We start from the raw sequence: 21,222 nt of genomic DNA on the forward strand, positions 1-21,222 counted from the left end.
TTTAGCGTATTTTCGCAAAAAGAATCATGACACGGACTATAGAGGACGGACAAATGGCAGGACGGAAGCATCGCCGTCACTTCAACTCACTTATATATAAGCTAACCGAACTGTAAGGAGGCGATCATACTTTCTCAACGAGCAGGTCACGACCTCACCGGTTTGCAGAACCAAGACTATCTGCAACAATATTTCTCAGTATTGGGTAACACGACTCTCTCCAACAAAAACTCGCCCTCTTTTACGACTTTGGACGACCTCAGAGTATACGAGCGCCTTTTGAGCGCCTTCACAACAAAAGGCGCAATAATCCAATCGTTCGTGCGAAAATCAGTCAACCTGGCAAGATTCGAAAGCTTTATCCTTCGTTTGTAAATTGGTTCACAGTCAATTTGCAAAATTACTCACAATTCTTTGGTATCATCAAACTATAAGCCTCGTACAATGCGACTCGCTTTTATCTTTGCACTTACGGCCTCTGTAGTCGACGCGACCACCAACTCGCTCACGGCGGTTCTGAGTGATTCTCCCTTGGTAGGAAAGGTTATTCGGAAGACAAAGCAAGCTGTATCCGAGAAACCCTCTCGTCGTAATTTGCGTTCCGCCGAACTCACTTCCCTTACTGACAGCGCCTCGATTACTTGCGAAAGCTTTGGACCTACTCTTCCGGGGTTTACGTGCGAGTGTAACGATGCCAGAACAAGGTCAACCTGCCTGTCTCCGGAGGTATGCGAAGATGGCACTTGCGCTATCTTTCAGTTAGAGGTACTCTGGAACACCGGTGGGTCGGTGTATGAGTCTGTGGAACTTTGCACGGACTATACGCAGTCAAGCATGCCCCGCAGCAATGGTTGCATCAGTTTCAGCTTTGATGGAAATGGCCGTGCACCAATTAGTTGTGAGATTGGCTTCAAAGCCAACGTCAATAGTAGCTTGCTTTCAAACTGCAACAGCTGCGCAGTCTGCGTCGGAGGAGATGGCGACTCTAGTGTTGATATCAATTGTGACAATATCGAGCCGCAAGCGTCCACGAACGGATGTTTGCTCGACGGGGATGATCTGGACGAGCTATTTCCAGGGTTTCAAGATGTTCCGGTTAACGCAAGTACTGGAGGAAGACCGGGTTCGAATAGCTCAATCTCGAACGGCGCCCTAGACAACTTATCAAATCCTTCCGCACCTTCCCAAGACCTCCCTGACAGTGATTCACCCAGCGACTCCGTTGACCCTTCCGTTGATTCAGACGACAATCGCCCGGACTCGCAAGACTCTGTCGACTCGATCGACGATACTAGAGACTCTCGCGACTCCGTTGGTTCCAGCAACACCGCTACTAGCACCGCTACCAACACTGAGATCACTACCAGTGCGAGCGCGTTAACATCGGAAGTGAGTAGCGGAACCTTTTCGACACAAGTTCTCTCCGGTATGGCTGTTTGTGCCATGGCTCTGAGCTGGATTGCCGCTTAAAGTGGCCAAATAGATAGATAGTTGATCGGAGTATGGCTCCCAGAATCAAGCAATCGCTTCATTAACAACTTCGACTATTGGAGCCCTTAGCATTTTGCCTCGACCAGTGCGAGTACCAGTACTCCCCCTCTCGTATGATAGCCTTTTTAACCAATAGCACCAATGGACCCAATCCGCGATCAATTTACTTTTTATACTTGCATAAGACGATAATTTTGTTCTCTTGCAAGTCATTATTTGGACGAATGAGCGAACGACAAACTAGAAACGACACCGGGAGTAGGGGATCTCGTTATCCAATTCCGTCATTGGCATCCAACATTGGAAGATTGCAACGATTTACAGCTGCAATAGTCCAGGATCAAAGGTATAGAACATAGAACAATGCAAAAATAGCATCATAACATGGTATGGCGATATTTGGCTGAACGTACAAATACAGACTGCGTCACTTTAGAAACTGCAACGATAAGCCTTTTGGGAAAAAAGGTAGAGTCAAACATAGTACAATAAACACGTGTATTTTAGGGTTATTTTAGGGTTACCGCAACGAACCGCATTTAAAGATCTCAAATTCACCGCAAACAAGCTCTTTGCGGTTACTGATTTTCACCACCAACACCTACTGATGCCAATGCATGAGAAATATACTCTACACAATCATAGACAAATATTAAGGAAAAAATTACTAAATGGTTGCGTTACTAAAGAGGTACTTCGTGCTCAAAAAATATTACTTGGAAAAACTCGGATTTGGCCCGGATAGGGGAATGGCGGGCTAGGCGTCGCCCGGATAGGGAATTTCCTCTTTTTTAAATGTTGGTGTCGATTCGTCTTTCGCGGATTATTTACATAAGGTACTGGCAACCAATACGCGAAGGCAAAAAAAGTTACGTTGGTTCGTCGGTTTCTTCTCAAGGCCAAGACGGCATTACGAAAGAAAAGCCAGCGACCATAGCCATTGCGCGTATATTTTTGTCACATGCCGAACGGAACTTTCCTCAACAGCATTATTACCGCAACATGGACACAGCTCACGCTTCCGAAGTCACCGCCCTCCTCAAATCGGGTCAAGCCTTGTCCAACGACGGAGAGAGTAAGGCCGAAGGCATGGATTCCATTGCGGACTCTGTCGAAGCTAACGGGTTGAACGAGGATACATCTGGAAGTAAACGTTCCGTACGATTTACGTCAACCAGCTTCCGTCGCCTGGAGTCTTCAGCTTCGTCGATTCGATCTTTCATTCATCACCTTACACATAGCGAACGTGATCGAGTCGCACAAGAAAAAGGAATCGGTGCGGCAGCCTTTTTGGTTCGCGATGCCGTGCTTGGACAAGTCGAAAATCCCGCAGAGGGCGCTTATGATCCGTACGCCAATCCTGAGGAGCCATGGCGAAACACTGTGGCCATTGTGTGCGGCCGCTTGTGTGCGTACCGGCCCTTGTTAAGTCTGCTGTACAGTGTGGCATGGATGATGGTGACTTTGACCTTTTTGGAGCCGCCCCATTGGTGTCGCACTCTGTACGGAACGGATTCCGACGACGACGGTGGTGGTTTATCAACCAGTTCCTCCCCCGGCTGTCACGCTTTGTTCGCCATGGAGGGAACACCGGCAGACAAATCCTCGCTGGATCCAGTACAGCTCTATCCGAATTCCAAGTCGACCGTGCTCACGATTGCGACGGCAACAATTGCGGAATCCATCTGTGTCGCGATTGTGGCCATTTTTTTGCTCATGCGGATCGGTCGCGACGGCTTTTCTTTAAAGCGGTACCTTCGACCCGGCACGGCACAGATAAGTCGCGTCGTACAACTTCTCTGTGTGATTTTTCTGGTGATAGGATTACTGACTGGCGTGACGATGCACCATCCGTACGTGCGTTTGGCGATTTTACTGAGTCTCTCGCCAGCCGCGCAACGCGATATCGGAGTGCTCGTCAAAATGCTTCCCGAAGTGATGAATATTTTGCTGATTTTGGGAGTCTTTATGGTGTTTTACGCGTGGTTCGGCACGGTCATGTTCGTGGGCACAGAAGAAGGGTCGATGCACTTCAGCAGTTTGATTGAGTCCATGTGGACTCTGTGGATCTGCGTCACGACGGCCAACTATCCGGACGTGATGATGCCCGAGTATAATCAAAACCGCTGGGTTACGTTGTACTTTATCTCCTTTATGATCCTTTCCTTTTTCTTTCTCATGAACCTGGTGCTGGCGGCAGTTTTCAATGAATACCAGTTGGCCTTTCAGACGCGCAAGCAAGATAGAACCAAAGCTTCGGACGAAAACTTGCGCAAGGCGTACGCCTTGATGGACTCTGAGGGAATGGGTCGGATTGATCAAGAAACCGTCATGGCTCTCTTTTGCATTCTCAATGAAGATTTCCCGGAATTCCGCACGCTATCTGATGAAGATACAAAGCTCTTGTTTGCTATTCTTGACAAGGACGGATCTTCGACGATAACAGAAGAGGAATTCATGGATTTCGGTAGTGTCCTGTTACTGGAATTTGTCAAAACAAGCGCGTATTCAACATTTGTTGAACTACGACTCCCCAAAATTTTCCATTCCAGCCTGTACCAGACCTTTTGTACGGTCGTCAAGTCCAATCTGTTTGAGTACTCCATTGATGCTATTTTAGTCATGAACGCTGTGGTGATTGGCATCCAATCATATCCAGAGTTGTCGGGACAAGCGGTCCAAATCGATCCCAAGTACTGGGACGGATCCATCGATACCATTTGGGAAGGAGTCGAATCTGTTTTTACAGTCATATATGCGTTGGAAGTGGTGGTCAAAGTCTTGGTTCTGGGATGGCGAGCGTATACGGAAAGTTACAAAAATGTGTTCGATTTCACGATTACAATCCTTGCCGTGATCAGCTCGAGTATTGTCTATTATCCCAACGAGTTCAGTGACAGTCGCTTGATTCGAATGATTGTCATGGCTCGCGTATTACGGCTGATTCGTTTGTTGACTGCCATGAAACGATTCCAGTTGATTGGTATCATCTCAGTGGAGATTCTTCCCGCCGCGTCTAGTGCTCTTATGGTCCTGTTTTGTATCATGTACTTTTTCTCCGCATTGGGAATGCATCTGTATGGCGGTCTCATTACCCGTGATCCCGCGAATTCGTTAGCTTATTTGCTTTTGGGTACCGACTTTTCTGAAAACGACTACTGGGCGAACAACTTCAACGATATGATCAGCGGGATGAACGTGTTATTCAATATGCTGGTTGTAAATAACTGGACGGAGTGCGAAGTCGGCTTCGAGGCGACAACGCAGGAAAAGTGGGTCAGATTCTTCTTTCTCTCTTTCCACGTGTGCGGTGTCATCCTCGTTAACAATTTGGTCATTGCCTTTATCATCAACGCATTCTTCGAAGAGTTGGCTATATATCGTGAGCGCACGGACGAAGAAATTGTCGGTGACGGCGAAGCCGTAATACGCAACCGACGCGCCGTGTTTGACGCGTCGGAAGTGACGGGGACAAAGACAATGCTATCGGGTGGGTACGTAGCGAGGTTGCGGAGTCATCATTCCGATGTCGGTGATGGTCACGAGCAGGACCGGCTCCGACAGCTGTTCACTCATCGGAGCAGCAGCATGGAAATCAAGACGTCCAGTGAGCGCTCTTCGTTGACGCCGACGGACGATTGACTCACAGTCAATGATTGTTTCGAGTCGTGCTTTTCGTGCAGTACTTGTAAAATTATTCTTTGCAGATCTCATCGTTACTATCTCGCGTTGTCCTGTACTTGAATGTAGAGACTTTGTAGGAAGTAGGGACAGTACTTGCGCATGAGATGGAACATCCAGGGATTAATGCTTATTGCATCGTTGACGCGCTGTACCAATAATATGCACCAAAGCTGGAATGTAAATCGATTGGAACTTCTTGTTACATTCGATATGACGGCAAGCCTCTGGTTGATGTCTTTACAGTGAGTTGACGTTAAGAGTAACCATATATTATTTATTTTCGAAACGTCGACAAACTGTTCCAACCTGTAAGAGAAATGTTGTCGTTATAGCAGTAATATTTGCACTACTACTAAGGCTTGTACGATAATCTAACAGTCGAGTGCGTTCAATTGCTAAATTATGATCTCTTGTTTGCACAAGTCGTATTACTTCCTTCGATAGGATTTGTACTAAGCTAACGTAGTTCGACGTAAAAATGATAATTGACGAGATCCACTTGATTGAGGAATTCTTGCCAAGTTCACATAAAACTTCGTAGGAAAGGTCGTTGTTCACCTCACCTTGAACATCTCATTTGCATACGTAATGAGTACTTCTCACTGTTCGCGCTGACCAGTGAAACTCGTTTCGAACAAGCTCCATAAGAACCAATGGCTTGCGATAGCTTTGTTCCTTATGGATTGTAGTGCTGCGACACTTGAGTTTCTTGATTAGGTTTTGCCGGCGCCTGAGACATAACGAATCTTCGAGTTCGCTTATGTATCTCCGACTCCCAATCGATGTCACCTAAATTTGTTAATAAGTAACACTCCCTCTCGACGGTGAAGGCGTGTATCAAGAATTCGCGAGAGACCAACCCATGACTGCCTCACAATGTTGATGAAACAAAGAAGACTCACTCATCTTGGTAAGAAAGTCAGCAATCTGGTCTTCAGAGTCAACATGTTGTATTGTGATATCTCCATTGTCTACGTGCTGTCGGAAGTGATGGTACTTGACGTTGATGTGCTTCGTTCTTGGCCTCATCTTCGGAACTAGTGCTATTTCGATAGCGCCCATGTTGTCGTCGAAGGCTTTGCAATGAACCGTAGGAACTGTAACTGAGATATCGAACCCCAGAGAGGACATTTCCTTTGCCAATCCAATTAACGGTAATGCCGTTCTTAGTGCCGTGCTCAGACTCACAAACTCAGACTCTGTTGTTGATAACGAAATCTCAGTTTGTAGTTTCGACTGCCACGTAACTGGGCAACCTGCATAGAAGATGGCGAACCCGGTCCTTGAACGAGCTGTATCGGGATCGTCGGTTGCTTCCTCTCGGTCCCAATTGCCTGAAAAATCCGCATCTGCGTAGACCTCGAAAGACTCATCTTTTGGTCGTAAGATGATGCCTTTGTCTCTGGACGCTAGCAGATATCTTCCAATCCACTTTATCGCTTTCCCATGTTCTGCCCTTGGATCAGCAGAGAAACGGGCACACTGATGCACAGCGAACGCAATGTCGGGGCGAGTCGACTTCTCCAGGTAGTTGAGTTTCCCGATAACCGACCGATATTCGAAGTGCTGATCGAATGGAGCTGAATCAAGATGACGACGAAGACGGTTCGTCGATGATGCTGGGGTCGTTTTGGTTGCAACACCGGGGATGTTTAGCCTCAAATCGTCTAAGATAGAATTGATAAGATGTGGCTGTGTTAGATGAATTTCGTCACCCTTTCGATCGATTTTCACTCCCAAGAAGTCGGATACTCCTGGTTCGCTAGTCAATTTTAGCCCTGAATTAGCCATATCGATCTTGATTTGTTCGAGTTCTTCCAAGTCTGGACCTGCAAGTATACTATCGTCGGTGTATAGAACGTATACGGATCGCCCGCGGTAAAACAAACATTGATCATGCTCACTTTGCTTGAAACCGCATTCCTGAAGTTTAGAAACTAAATGTTGATTCCAAACTCGACCGGCTTGTTTGAGTCCGTAATAATTCTTCTTGATACGTAAAACATATTCCTCGGAATTGTCGTGTTCAACTGTGAACCCTTTAGGAATTTTCATGAACATTTCACATTCTGCTTCGGCTTGAGTATAGGCTAAAACAAAATCAATTTGCTGCATATGCCAGCGGTTGATAAGTGCAAGGGTGAGAATGTAACGAATTGTAGGCCAAGATGCGACTGGCGCGTATGTCTCCCAAAAGTTGACTCCGTGTATTTGTTTTGACCCGTCAAATGCTAATCTAGCTTTCCACTTGTAAACTTCGCGTGTAGAAATGCGTCTCTTCCTTTTCATTGACCAGACTGCAGGTATGATAGGAGTACCTTGTGGAACTAAACGTCTAGGGTATAACTCCCACAATTTGTTTTCTGTGTGAGCCTGAACTTCTTCCTGCATTGCCTTTAGAAACTGTGCCTTGTCGGGTTGCTTCATTGCTTCGTGAAGATACATTGTGTCGGGATCTGCTGACGCTGCGAAAACCTCAAGTGGGTGTAGATCATCTTGAGGATCTATGTCAGCACTTTGATATGCTATCGTCTCGTATGCTACGAAACTAGGATTCTTCTGTTCCAAGTACTGTAAGTACTTCTCGGTAACCACTCGTTGTCTTGCTGATCGCCTCAGAGGCGACCCGTCTTGCTGCGTTACGATTGGTGGATGTGAATTTTGAATCTGTGAGTCCTGCTTGCCTCCCTCTGAAGCTCCGTCTTGAACAATGAGCTCTCTATCTGTGTCATTTGCTTCATCCGGAAAAATTGTGTCCGTTCCCGTTTGCGGCGGCGTTTCAGCACATGCTGCTCGCTCTGAAGGTTGTGTTGCTGGAGTTTTCGATTCGCCACTGCTTAATCCGATTCCGAGCCTAAAACCACACTTTGATTGCCATTGAGATTTTGGCGGTCGATTGCCAAAACTAGCTCTCATAGTTTGAAACGTAGAGTCTACTCGAATGTGGAACTGTGGTGAGGTAAGTCCCGTACCGATATCTAAGACCAACGGAACCGTCCTTGCATGCTGTGGGCTGAGACCCAGGTACACGCCGACTCTTGAACGATCAGACCACTTGTCGATATTTTGACCTGCTTGCATTTGTCGATCTAATGTGTAGATTGGTGCACCAAATGCGTAGTAATGTGCCGGGTTGAAGGCTACTTTGCTCTGAGCGAATATTTCGATTGGAGGAACGGATCCCCTTAACGATGGCAAATGATTGTGTAGCTCATTCGCCATCCGTAATGCGTACGGCCATAGATGTGAGTCTATTGCGTCAGGCCATCGCTTCGTAGCATGTATGAGCATTGTTCGAGCGTGATCTTGGAGTTCTCGGATGCGACGCTCGGCTATCCCGTTCTGGAAATGGGCATTGACTCCGCAAAATGACAAAGTTTGTCTGTCTTCCTTGACGGCTTCACGAAACTTGTTATCCGCAAAGATGCCGTTGTCGGCGTGATAGTGTTTAGTAACTACTCCGTGTGACCTTGCATACCTTTCGAACGCATGCTTGGCCTGTATTGTTTCCTCTGCTGATGTCCCCTTTTGTACGTGGACGTAGCTAAGCCGAGAAAAGTTGTCAACGAAAACGGTTGCGGCGTGGTACCGCTTTAACGTAGGTCTACCGCGAAGCTGTGCAATATACCCTGGCGTTGTTGATACCAGTTGGTCTACAGAGATGCACTGTCCTGGACCGTTGACCTTGTGAATTGATCTTGTGGATGCTGTAGATGATCCCTTAGTACGCCAGGGCCTGCGAGTGGCTTTGCCGTAGAGGCAGCTGGTGCACAGTGGAATTTGACATTCCTTTAGAGAGGCTGGTAAGAGTCCGACTTTAGCAAGCATACGAATCTTGGTCATTGATGCATGTCCAAGTCGATGGTGCCATCTCAAAAATAGCGCTGATGGGTTCCTTTGTGATTCTAGATCTCCTTCGTCCTCTATAACGGAGGTTGTTGCTTCCGTACCATCGGCTTTGTTGGATTGTTCCGGGCCGTCGAGAGAGAAATCTGTATTTATTGGACCCGGTCGTAGAGTACTCGGAGCGCCAGTTTTGAAGTCCGCAACTTCGTTGTCGAAGCTGGAGTGAGCTTCATGGTATTGATCATCAAGATCATCTCCATTATCCCCCTCCTCGCTGTCGGATACGTAGGAGGAGTTCAAAATGAGTGGTTTGACATCAAGTGCTTCGTTGTCGATAGAGCAATCGGTACAAAAAGCATTGAACTTCTCGTAACCGGCAGCGGTTGCGAACGTGGCGACGTTGCTCCCTCTAGCGTCCAACGGTATTGTCCGTCGGTGTCTTCGTTGTTCCCACTCAAGAACGATGCAGTCCTCATATGTTACACATCGTGTGCCCCTAGGTAGAGGTCTTATGTCCCTTGCCGACTGGGACCAATGCTGTGGTGATAGGAGCCGAGTCGGTGACGAAGGGATTAGGAACGACTTTGGAAGTCGTATTTTGTGAGGTTTGCCGTGGTCGTCCGCAATTGTCCATTCAATCGTTACCTCGAACATTTCCGTGACCTTGACGCCGCCGATCCCTTTTACCTTTCGCATAATTGGCTTCATGGGTCCGATGCAGTCGGCTTCAGAATTGGTAATGCTACGGGTTGCACAATTGTCGACATGAATTTGTTTTGAGTCGGTGTCGAAACCGACTTGATGAGCTGCTCTGAGAGGAGCATTTGCGCTCATTGTCACTAAGGTGGCAATGGCAACGGCCCTTGCTATGTTGAACCTTGGTTTGCGTTCCGGTTTGTGGGAGTAGTGTCTAGTTGAATGAGGTCTGCGTCTTGTTGTTCGAATTGATTCAATGCATTTGACTACCCTTGATCCCATTTCGTAAAGCCGCCTTCTGATAGGTTTCCAGCGCGTCTTGAGTCGCTTGATCCATTTTGATTGCGGTTGGTAGTTTGGTGGGTAGGAGTTGGGTTCAGGCAGTTCATACAAAGCTATATAACTATATATGACCACCGTCATTAAAACTCTAATCCGTGCTGTGTCGATGAGCGACTGAATGATTTGGAGCGCAAATTTGATAATAACTGTTGGTAGTCCATGCATCGGTTGATTACATGGACAATTGTCTCATTCCTCTTCGCCAGCCTTGCTGATCTCGGCGGTCAGAGCTTTGCTCATCCGCATGATTGCGGCTTGAGTTTTGGAGTTCTTGTCGTCCTTCTTTTGTCCCGCAGTTTTGGGGATAGGCTTGCCACCAGAGTCCTTTTCGAGTCCGTAGCCTTTGCAGTCCTTCGCGAGGTGCGTTCCCCAAGCTTGGTGATTGGTGCAGAACGAAATCGTATCGCCGTCGAAAACTTTCGTATGTGGTTCCGACGCCGCTGGGATCTTGAGAGAAGCGTACTTGTCCATCTTTCGTTTGTCGGATTTCTTTCCTTTCTTCTTCTTTCCCTTTGTATCTCCCTTTTCCTTGGACTTTGGCTTTGGTGCCTTCTTTGCTGCGGACTGAAGCTGCTGAACTTGCGTTGTCAACGCGATTATCTTCGTTTCGCTTTCTGACGGAGCGTCCCATTCCCCCTTTTCCACCAATGTTCGGTATTTGATCGATGCCTGCGACATTAGGATCTCCGGTTGCAATGTGAGCGTTCCTTCTTCGAATTCTGCTTTCTTCTTGCGGATGTACTCCAAGAATTGCGTGTCCTTGGCTGCTTCGTAACCCTTGAATAGGTTTGGGAGTAAGTCAAGTGTCCGTTCTCCTCGTGCCGTGAGAGCTTGGAGCTGCTCGTATACGTATTCGTTGAAATTCGTCACGTTGTGCTCCGCGAGCGATTCCATGTAAGCGTCGAGCTTACTGAGTTTGGTACGCACGTGCATTGTAGTTGCGTTTGTGTCAACGTACGCTTGGCGAATGATGACCTTGAGCATCGCAATTCCTGATGGTTGTCCGGCAACAGTCCACTCGCTTTCATAAAGGTCAATTTTGGCAATTGCTTCATGAGTAAGTGACACCTTTAAGCACTGATAGAGTGCCTCATCATCTTGAACGTCGCGTGTTTCCGTGTTCGCATACGTTGAGACGTAGTTGCGAATGTGAGCGAGGGAAATCTGACCGTACTCCTTGAGTAACGACTTGGAACTGCCGTGGGGAGCATTGAGATTGTCCGGAATATTGAGGATTCCGTCGTTCTGGTGTGTATGCCATCCATGTTCTCTCGCGCGTAACGAAAGGCTAGAGAGCAAAGGAGTGAGTTCGCTCGCTTTGATGTCAAACTCTGTCTTCGAAAGTGGCTTTGTGGCTGCTACATAAAGCTTTGCAATTTTCGGGATGGAGTAGTCGAGGATGACTCGACGTCCTTGCGCAAGACTGGGTGAGATAGCGAAGCGCACGTTACCCATTGATTCGAAGGTTGTCTCCGAAGCAACCCATGCTTCTTCGACATTTCCCTCTTGGGGAGGTTGATCTGCCATTGGAATTGGATTAGATCTGGTGTTGACCATGGAGGGTCGTTGCTGTATCTGCGCAGCGGAAGCGTGTCGTTATAGCAGTAATATTTGCACTACTACTAAGGCTTGTACGATAATCTAACAGTCGAGTGCGTTCAATTGCTAAATTATGATCTCTTGTTTGCACAAGTCGTATTACTTCCTTCGATAGGATTTGTACTAAGCTAACGTAGTTCGACGTAAAAATGATCATTGACGAGATCCACTTGATTGAGGAGTTCTTGCCAAGTTCACATAAAACTTCGTAGGAAAGGTCGTTGTTCACCTCACCTTGAACATCTCATTTGCATACGTAATGAGTACTTCTCACTGTTCGCGCTGACCAGTGAAACTCGTTTCGAACAAGCTCCATAAGAACCAATGGCTTGCGATAGCTTTGTTCCTTATGGATTGTAGTGCTGCGACACTTGAGTTTCTTGATTAGGTTTTGCCGGCGCCTGAGACATAACGAATCTTCGAGTTCGCTTATGTATCTCCGACTCCCAATCGATGTCACCTAAATTTGTTAATAAGTAACAAATGTAAGTTCCATCATAAATCCTACGCATGATGTACATCAGTGTTAATCAAGCATGCTCGCCGACTCAGACCCAGACCAAACGAAATGTCTTGCACAATAAATCCTTCTGAAAAGGCATAAATATACACAAACTATCTAGCTTGAGGTGTCCCCTGGTGTCTGCCATGAAGTGCCGGTTAAGGAACAGAGAGGAAGCATCGAAACGAGTTTCCAACTACCATACTGCTATACGGTTACCTTGCATTACATCATATTAGTATTTTTTGCGTATCGATTCTCTCAACCGGTGATCCCGCTTTCTCACAGTCAGTTGACCTCGTCAATCTAACCAACTATCATTATGAAAGACAAGGTAACTGGCGCGGCATCGGAGAATGGCGACGAACCCAACAGCAACACTGGCAAAGGCACCAATAAACCGAAAAGGCCCAGCCCCACCAATTTCGGTCGCAGCTCTCGTCATGCTTCCCATCCCAGTCGCGGTGGCGGAGCACAGCGCCGAGTGTCGTTGTATGAAAGCAGCAGCAGTGCCATCAGCGCGTTGAGCGGCAGTACCGGCGACGACGATGACGACGATTTTGACTTTTCCCACATCGCTCCGCTCGGTCGCTCGAAAGGCGAACGGACGATCAGCACTACCATACGCCTTTCCAAACAGGGCTTTCGACACAAGCGGACCGACAACTTCGCTGTTCAATCGATCCGACGGGGCAGCGAAGACTGGAAAAATCTGATCAAGCCATTCGTGGCCGATTTGGTCTTTCGCTCGCTCATTTGCCGCCGTTTTCAGTCGGAAGTCTCGTTTAGACCGTACACCGCCCACGCTGCCGTTCTCTTTATTGATTTATCCAGCTACTCCAAAATTACCACGGCCATTGCTCATCGCGGTGCGCACGCACTCAGCTCTATCGTCAACGCCTATTTGTCACGCCTGCTCCAGTTTGTGCACAGCCACGGTGGCGACGTTGTCAAGTTTGCCGGGGATGCTGTGCTTGTCGTGTGGGAAGGAGAACAGAGCGATTTAGCCATGAATGTTCTTTGTGCAGCAAGATGCGCGTTAGAAATGCAAAAAACGGCCGGGTCGCATCCGATAGACGGTAGTTCCATGATATTTCAAATACATTGTGGATTGAGTTGCGGACGTATCGAGTCGGAAATTTTTGACGCTCCGACACACGTGAACATGCAGCGTTACTATCACGCTGTTAGTGGCGAAGCACTGTTGGAAATCAGTGAGCTTGTGGATTTGGCATGTGCGGGGGAAATTTGCGCATCCGAAGCATGTCTCGGGCTCTTAGGCAGCCATGGACGGTACCGTATTATCGATCTCGCCAAGCAGACCGAAGTGGGTAAATTTGGCATGGGAAAGATTTTGACCCATCTAGATGTGGAGGAGTCCCTATCAAACGAGATGGAACTTCACATTGAAAGTACTCTCATGGATCGTATGGCGCGACGAAATAAGCATATTGAAGAGAATTTCATTCATCCAAGTGTTATTCGCCAACTCAACCACGGTGGATTGTCACCAACACAGATTGCGCAGATGCGCAGTCTTTGCGTTCTATTTATTGCTATGACTTCCCATGGTAGTGCAGTGAATTGGTTGATGGAAGTTCAAGGGGTGTTAGACAAGTACCGCTGCCCCATTGTACAAATCATCGACGACGACAAGGGCGTTCACGTTACCGCAGCCATCAATCTTTACGAAGCAGTTCCAGAAGCCAGTATTCTAGGTCTGGATCTTTGCAAAGAGCTGGTCGACAAGCACGTTGGCTGTGCGATTGGAATGGCTGCGGGAGCTACATTTTGCGGCGTCACAGGCTCGAGTTCAATCGCCTGTCGCTGGGATATTACCGGAGGCCCTCCCGTTCGAGCCGCGCGTCTCATGCAATTCGGTATGCAATTTGGTCACGAGGTTGTTCTGGATCAATCAATCTATGACGACCCAGTGGCAGCAGTCCGCATGGTTGCGTTAAACGCTGGAATCTACATCAAAGGAACGGATGGGGTGAGTCCAATATACACACTCTCCGAGTCTACAGACTACTCAGCATTTCGAGTATTAGAGACGGTCCATGGCGCAGTACACGACGATGTAGTCCGGAAAATTCAAAAGATGATTAACGGAGAAAGCACTCGGTGCGCGTGTTTAGTCACCGGGCCAACGCTCTCTGGTAAGAAGATTGTTTGTCAGAGGGCGGCCGGCTACGCTGACTTGGTTCCTTATCTCCACGTTTGTGAAGAAAATAGCGGCCTATTACAACTGGCGAAAACGATGGCCACTTGGTTCAAATATCTTGATGACGACGTCGTAAAGCGTGGAGCAAAGGACGTCCTTGACTACTTGGAGAAAGGCCATTGGACAAGGGCGCACGATGAATGTGTCCGACTTGTCACTTTGATCATCGACAAAGGAATGAATGCTTGTTTCGTCGTAGATCGAATCCAGTTTCTAGACGAGTTTTCGTTTTCGCTCATCCGTGAGTGTCTTCGAGGAAGAGCAAAAGTCGATCGCCTATCGAGCCGCCTCTCTGTCGGATCCGAGTCCTCCGATGGTAACGCAACTGGACGTATTTGCTTTCTTTGCACGCACGTGCCCCTCTACAACTGGATGTCAGCAACGGATATCGTGGAACATATTGCGCGTTCGCACCAAAGGATAAGAATTCCGATTTTGACTGTGGCACAAACAGATATAGAGTCCCTTCGTACTATGTTTCGAGATTTGGCTGACATGAATGTGAGCGATCGTTGGCTCACTACGTATGCGCAAGGTTCCGGATATTGTGCTGGATATTTTGTAAGCATACTCGTTTCTGAAATTGAGAGGGATTTGACGAGAACTGAAGCTGATCAATGTATTCTTCTTCTTTTAGGTTGAACGATCAGCAGCGTCCAGAATCTTATCTGCCCAACTATGGAATGAAGGAAAACCCGGCTATGCTGTGACGACGGAGGACATCACCCTGTACATTCCTCCAGGTCTCATGGGAAAAAATTTACACATGACAGTTCAACAAACATCAGCAGAGATTGTTATGAGATTTTCACAGGTATTCGATGAGCTTCCACCCCTCTTTCAGACTTTAGCAAAGATCCTGACGATTGCGACCCGAAGGAAATTTTTCAAGCTACCTCGCACCATTCTTTGGGAGGTATTGAATGATTTGGTGTCGGAAGGCGTAGATTCTGAGCCAATGGCTGCTGTCTTGAACGAATTGGTAGATATGTTTCTGTTGAAGATTGAACAGGTAAAAAACGAAGAGGTGGTGTCGTTTCTTAACCCTGCCTTTCTGGATATTATTATTGACGTTTGCACCCCTGTGCAAATCCGAAGTATCGCGACAGCCCTTATCGAACGCCTTGAACCAATACTTAAAAGGGACTTCCGAATCCCTCTCGTCATTGCAACGCTCCATGGGATGCTTGGGCAACTAGAATCGATGCAGAGACACATGTGGTCCGAAGGCTTCAAGGTACTCCTGCAAGAAGGCAAAGACTGGCCCGAAAGCGAAAGGATGCGGTGGTGTGAATTGATTCAAGACGAAATTTCAGCTGCAGGATTTAATGTTAACGAGATCCTCGCTGGTCAAGCGCTCTGTCAAATACCGGCAAAGAAAGCTATTAGCCATCGACTGCCTATGCTCAAAATATATCAAGGACCGATTACGATTGGACCTATGAGTCACGCACTTGGAGTTCTTTTTACAAACATCTTTCATGAATACGGCGTATTCCATGGTGCTCGAAAGTCTTCAGTTTGTCGGCTCAGAAGATCAATGGCTAGTTCATCCAGCAGATACTTACGCCAGATGGAATGCTTGGAAAATTTTCTGGACGGGTACGGACTAAGTATTTCACGTGAAGAAAAGGAAAGAGAACGCGAAATAATCACGGCTCTGGCGAAGCCTGCCAGCCGCGAAGAAGACGCTGTAGCAAAAGCTTTCGTTGTACTCGACGACTATATTCCTCAATTTATCGAACCACGGATGGAGCGGCTCTATTCTCTAGTTGCAAAACTTAGAGAGGAAGGGATTCCTGAGGTCGTCATGAATGCGCAGCCTGCCATACGGAGAGCATATGAAGCACTGCAAGTCCCAAAAAACCGGAACGATGCTGCCCAGGATGCGCTGATGACTCTTGCCACGTTAAATTGGAAGCCTAAGCCGGTTCCGGAGCAACTCTGCCTTATCTATTACCAAACTGTTGCTCGACTTCGCAACAAAGTGCTAAAGCGCTTGACACCTAAGCAGTTGGTTGGCTTTCGACATCAGCAATCAGTTGACGACCTGGAGGCGTTCTTGGTCGTCACACCTCTTCTGTACCGACTCCAAGCGAAAAACCTTCAGGGCATGAAGAGATCGACGAGCACTGATTTTTACGAGTGAAACATTATATGATTAAGCAGTTGAGTCTTTGCCTGTTCTGCTTCGAGTCTATGACCATTTGGATGGCGAATTCTCAAAATGTTCGCGAAAGGCCTGCGAATCGTTAATCCTATCTATCTGCGGAGACTTTTCAAAAAGATGATTTTTAGGTAGAAACCATTTCCTCAGTTCGATACACCTGATTTGTACAAACATCGTCACTTCAGGATATTGAATTGGAACGTTGAAGATCTCCATTCGACGCAAACTGTTCCGAATTTGCGGACGCGCTGCCTTCAATCTCACCCGATTCGTTGCTCTCGACCGTTTCGTATTGTGGATTGTTCCCCCGTCCCCAATTCCAGTTGTGACCAACCGAATGATGCGCACAGCCAAATCCATAAACGGCAACTGTCATGCTTACGTACACGACGAGCAGAAAAATTCCGAGCGCTTCGAGTTGGGCAATCAAGTACCAGTTGACAAAAATACCAATACAGGGGAGATACGGAAGCCAGGGCGTACGAAAGTACAGATGATCCGCGATGGATTCTTGTCCAGGAATGTTCAAGTGTCGATCACCGGATCTCCGTGATAGAATAGCTCCCCCGAAGGCGTACGAAGCCGGGCATTTCCAGGCTATTCGATACAGAAAGAACAGCATACCCATGGTGGAAACAATGGCCCAAAAGTGTTGAAACGGAATGTACCAAAAATCGTTCGTCCAGAGAAGCGACGTCACGAAGCACAATGTGTTGTAAAAAACGAGGGACCATTCCAAAAGTTTGGGTTGCCGAGTCGGTGGTTCGCATCTCAACAGCAGCAAACACGAGTTGGTCATGCTAAAGGCGAGGAGAATGCCAGCGCTGATCAAATCATTTAAGTACACAAAGGGGATAAACGTTGCCACGAACGTCATGACCAAACCAGAAACCAATGTTCCTCCTTGAAGATTTCCAGTGCTATCCACTTGGGCAAAAATTGCCGGTAGCAAGCCATCACTGGCCATACCAAAGGTCAATCGCGGCTGGGCCATAAGGGAGACCAGTACTACGACCGGTAGCGTAACGAGCTCCCCCAGCGCCGTCAGTTGCGAGGCCCACATAACGTGTCGGGTAGCAAAGGCTTCGGGAAAGCCCGACGTCGGACTAATATCGCTGTAATGCACCATACCGGTCAAGGCTAGCGCCGATAACACGTAGAACACCGTGACAATTGAAATGGTCCCCAAGACGGCTCGGGGCATGTCTCTCGCAGGATGCAAAGCTTCCCCGGCTACCACACAGACTTCATCGTATCCGAGATATCCAAAAAAGCTGGTTGTGGCGCCCCGTAAGACCCCGTCCACTCCGAACGGCGCCAACGGAGCTTGCATGTTGACTTTTTGGTAGAGGATAAAGCCACCAATGGTCATGAACGCAACAATCGCCATTTTCAGCGACGTAATCACGTTCGAAACATTCTTACTTTCTTGCACGCCAGCCAACAGCAAAAGGGTTGATCCCAACGAGACGACGGCGGCGGGAAGATTAACGCCCCAGGGCATCATCCAGGAGGCCACGGACACGCCAAAGGACGTTTGCATCCACAGCACGACCTTGTCACCCCAGGATCGTGCGACGGCCGCCCCGGCGACGCCGTACTCGAGCGTGAGACAGGCTGCCGCCACGACGGCCGCAACTTCTCCCAGACAGACATAGGCGTACACGTAGGTCGATCCGGCGGCCGGAATCCGTGCCGATAATTCGGCGTAGCACACGCCGGAGCAACAAGCGGCGATACCGGCAATCGCAAAGGACAGAAAAGTCAAAGGACCAGCGGATTGAGCGGCAATTTGTCCCGTCAATACAAAGATCCCGGAGCCAATGGTGCCACCGACTCCAATGAGTATCAAATCCCACACCGTCAGGTGTCGGCGGAGTGTGCCGACTTCGCCGGCGAGTGGATCATCCCCGTGACTGCTGGCGGCAGCCGCGCTGTTGTGGATGCTGTTAAGCATGTCTTGTTCCTGTTGGTGAACGACGGCGAGTGGTTTGCGAATCCACGGAGACGAAGTCGGAGTGGTAGCGTTGGACGAGTTTCCATTGCGTCCCTGGCGACTACCACTCTGGGAGGGCGGTGGTGCTGCCGTCGATGCTAAGCCAGGAAGTCCACTACTCATGCTTGATGAAAACAAAGGGTCTTCCTTATCTTGTCAACGAGATTCATGCGCTGACTATAGTCTCTGGGTTCTTACAGTACAGTAAAAAAGGATGGGTATATTGCTCATGGTGATTGCGCCACTATTATTACGTAATCGTCAATGGCGAGGAAAGTGCAACCGAAGCGATAGAGTGCCTAGTTCGGGATTTTGGATCCCCTTTGTCTGGAGATGCAACAACCCCCGTAGTGCATACTGTAGGTTTCCTGTCTTGGGACGACCCCCTACCCTGGTAGTATGGTTCAAATACCAAAGCACAGGTTTTGTTTGTTTTCCGAACGCGCAATACTCCTCCAACCTACTCTAGCTGGACAACTTCAACAGGTGAAAGTTGATCGACTGTAAAACACTTTCCGTAGCATGTCTCATTACCGTGCAAAATCTTTTCATTCCGACACCTCGCATTGCCATCATGCTTGGGAAATCCGTTCAACTCTTGTTTTAGCTACAAACGAGTCCGGTGAATTGTTGCGTGTCATGACACTTTTCGTGCTCACGAAATTCGATGCTACCGTCCGTATTTGGCGACAAACCCGTCAAAACCAAGCAATGTTAGGCTCTAGAGACGACAACCCGTACAGTCCATAAAAAAAGGCACATTCCTAGCTAGGCAAACGACCGCCCCGAGCATTGCGCCCGGGGTCGGAACCTTTTCGAGTGATTTACAGTGTAAAAAGGCGGGTTCGCGCTTAAAAAATCCTTAGAGCATTTTCTTGACAAACTTGTTGATTTCGTCACCACGGGCACCGGCTTCACCGCCTTCCAAAAAGTGCAACAGCTTGGTCTTGCTGGAGAATCCTCCACGCGGACTGGACAGCTTGAAGGGCCACAAAAAGTTGTTGGCTTGCTTAAAGTGCGGTCCCACGGTGATGATTTCGTGAACGAGATCGGCGGTGCAGCGAATGTTGTACTGTCCGAGTCCTTCCTGAATGACGGTGTTGTCGGCAATGGCGATGCGTTGCTTGTGAAGTTTGCCAAAGCCGCGTTTGTAAATAAGTTTTTCCACCGTTGCGCGTGTGGGGTAACCGTAGGTGACGTAGGGTTCGATGAGTCGCAGCATGCGGATGGTGGCTTCGTTGAGTTTGACAAAGGTCGCGTTGTGCAACTGCCGGAGGCGGAAGAGCTGCATGACCTTCTTGGCCTTGGGCGAGACGCCAATGGTACCCCGGATTCGGACAATGAGCGCAAGCTTGGGTTCGGCGGGTACGTAGAAACCCCCGGCGACCTTGGCGGCCCGACGATTGTCCACCGCGGCCTTTTCCGCGGCGGCGTACTCGTCCTGGTAGGTCTGGGCCTGTTTCGCAAAGGCCTCCCGGTCGGCCACCCCCTGCGCCGTTGCCGCCGTGGTGGCTTCCGCCTGCGCCTTTTGGATCTTGGCCTGCGTCGCTTCTTTCTTGAGGACAGATTCCGGAGTCTTCATGGTGACGGAATTGTATACAAAGGAAATAGAAAGGGGAAGTGTGTGTTGTGCTAGTGCTAGTGCTGGTACGAGCAGCGGGCGAACGATTGTAGTGTGTGGGGTGTTGGTTCCGGTACAGTGTGTGATAGTTGTAACGGACTGTGGTGTTGTTAGTAAGACGAAAAGCGGTAACTCCAAACCAACAGCGGAAGGAATGAGGAATTTGGCAACTCACATCGACACACACACATACTTACACAGAGATAGAGATAGAAATCTAGGTATGTCTGTATCGACGGCGTCCTACTGGCCGTCGTACGTAAAAATAGTCGGAGTATTCCGGAGGCCGGCCTGCGCGTGTCATTGTAGTACGTGACCCCGGCATTCGTCAGTCCACGGCGGCGTATGTAGGAATGATTCCGTACAGTCTCGACCTTTCTCGATCGACGCCGAACTTTCCCCAAGCCCCCGTGACCTGTAGGTATGGTACTGTGACAGTAAAATGACAATAACAAAGAAAGAAAAAACACATTCACCGACCGAGCGACACACACAGACCCCAAACACAACGAAACACATGCGCAAGCAAACACACCACGTTTCTTTTCCGTTTGCGTTCGAAATCGATTACGATTCCGTTCTCTCACTTCCGGTGTTTCTCCGACAGACAGGCAATTCGTCCAAGGCAATAGTTCCCCCCACTTCCACCAAAGCAACCAACCAGCAAAGTACCAACAACAACAAAAGTACCAGCAACAGCAACAGTGCAAGGAACACTGGTGATTGCGGTTGTTACCAGTCCAACAGGTTTCTACGACGCGTCCCGTTCCGTTCCGATCTGTTTCTCCATCCAGAGTCGGGTGTGCGTGCGTCTTGTCCCGTGGACTGTTTCTTGGTTGATCGACGAACGAACAGTATGGGCAACCAAGTCGGCACACTGGGAGAGTCCGGGACGACAATGGTGGTAACGAAACGTCCCCACACGCATTCGTTCGCGGCGCGTCCGTCGCTATCGGGGTCGTTGACGGCGCCCGACGTGGACGGGACGGATTCCAGTTCCGTCGTGTCGTCCAGCACGACGGATTCGACCGATCACGACAACGTGCCGCTC

General features: G+C 48.5%; 7 protein-coding genes across 7 annotated transcripts; 3 read left to right on the forward strand and 4 right to left on the reverse strand.

The window, feature by feature from the left end:
* The first annotated feature begins 423 nt into the window (after window positions 1–423).
* On the forward strand, window positions 424–1,651 carry PHATRDRAFT_48827 (predicted protein). The gene has a single exon (XM_002183314.1). The coding sequence runs from the start codon at window positions 445–447 to the stop codon at window positions 1,468–1,470; it is 1,026 nt and encodes a 341-aa protein (XP_002183350.1). The 5' UTR covers window positions 424–444; the 3' UTR covers window positions 1,471–1,651.
* A 1,682-nt stretch (window positions 1,652–3,333) lies between these two features.
* PHATRDRAFT_15329 (predicted protein) lies at window positions 3,334–4,932 on the forward strand (the record flags this gene model as incomplete). Its single annotated transcript, XM_002183315.1, has 1 exon — window positions 3,334–4,932. A coding segment is annotated over one exon (1,599 nt), but the record flags the coding sequence as incomplete, so codon positions are not given.
* A 3,964-nt stretch (window positions 4,933–8,896) lies between these two features.
* PHATRDRAFT_39390 (predicted protein) lies at window positions 8,897–9,855 on the reverse strand (the record flags this gene model as incomplete). Its single annotated transcript, XM_002183439.1, has 2 exons — window positions 8,897–8,921; window positions 8,948–9,855. 2 exons carry the CDS (start codon window positions 9,853–9,855, stop codon window positions 8,897–8,899), a joined length of 933 nt encoding a protein of 310 aa, XP_002183475.1.
* Window positions 9,856–10,248: 393 nt separating this feature from the next.
* On the reverse strand, window positions 10,249–11,616 carry PHATRDRAFT_39391 (predicted protein; the record flags this gene model as incomplete). The annotated part of the gene is made up of 1 exon (XM_002183440.1): window positions 10,249–11,616. One exon carries the CDS (start codon window positions 11,614–11,616, stop codon window positions 10,249–10,251), a length of 1,368 nt encoding a protein of 455 aa, XP_002183476.1.
* An 866-nt stretch (window positions 11,617–12,482) lies between these two features.
* Window positions 12,483–16,533, forward strand: PHATRDRAFT_39392 (predicted protein; the record flags this gene model as incomplete). Its single annotated transcript, XM_002183316.1, has 2 exons — window positions 12,483–14,945; window positions 15,022–16,533. 2 exons carry the CDS (start codon window positions 12,483–12,485, stop codon window positions 16,531–16,533), a joined length of 3,975 nt encoding a protein of 1,324 aa, XP_002183352.1.
* Window positions 16,534–17,299: 766 nt separating this feature from the next.
* On the reverse strand, window positions 17,300–18,433 carry PHATRDRAFT_15324 (predicted protein; the record flags this gene model as incomplete). The annotated part of the gene is made up of 1 exon (XM_002183441.1): window positions 17,300–18,433. A coding segment is annotated over one exon (1,134 nt), but the record flags the coding sequence as incomplete, so codon positions are not given.
* An 816-nt stretch (window positions 18,434–19,249) lies between these two features.
* PHATRDRAFT_22774 (predicted protein) lies at window positions 19,250–20,242 on the reverse strand. The gene has a single exon (XM_002183442.1). The coding sequence runs from the start codon at window positions 20,130–20,132 to the stop codon at window positions 19,413–19,415; it is 720 nt and encodes a 239-aa protein (XP_002183478.1). The 5' UTR covers window positions 20,133–20,242; the 3' UTR covers window positions 19,250–19,412.
* Window positions 20,243–21,222: the final 980 nt, after the last annotated feature.

Source organism: Phaeodactylum tricornutum, chromosome 19 (genome assembly GCF_000150955.2).
Source record: "Phaeodactylum tricornutum CCAP 1055/1 chromosome 19, whole genome shotgun sequence".
NCBI classification, from domain to species: Eukaryota; Bacillariophyta; class Bacillariophyceae; order Surirellales; family Neidiaceae; genus Phaeodactylum; species Phaeodactylum tricornutum.

Bases quoted from the DNA above. Each gene is read 5' to 3' on its own strand.
- PHATRDRAFT_48827 (XM_002183314.1), top strand. From the start codon at position 445: ATGCGACTCGCTTTTATCTTTGCACTTACGGCCTCTGTAGTCGACGCG.
- PHATRDRAFT_22774 (XM_002183442.1), bottom strand. From the start codon at position 20,132: ATGAAGACTCCGGAATCTGTCCTCAAGAAAGAAGCGACGCAGGCCAAG.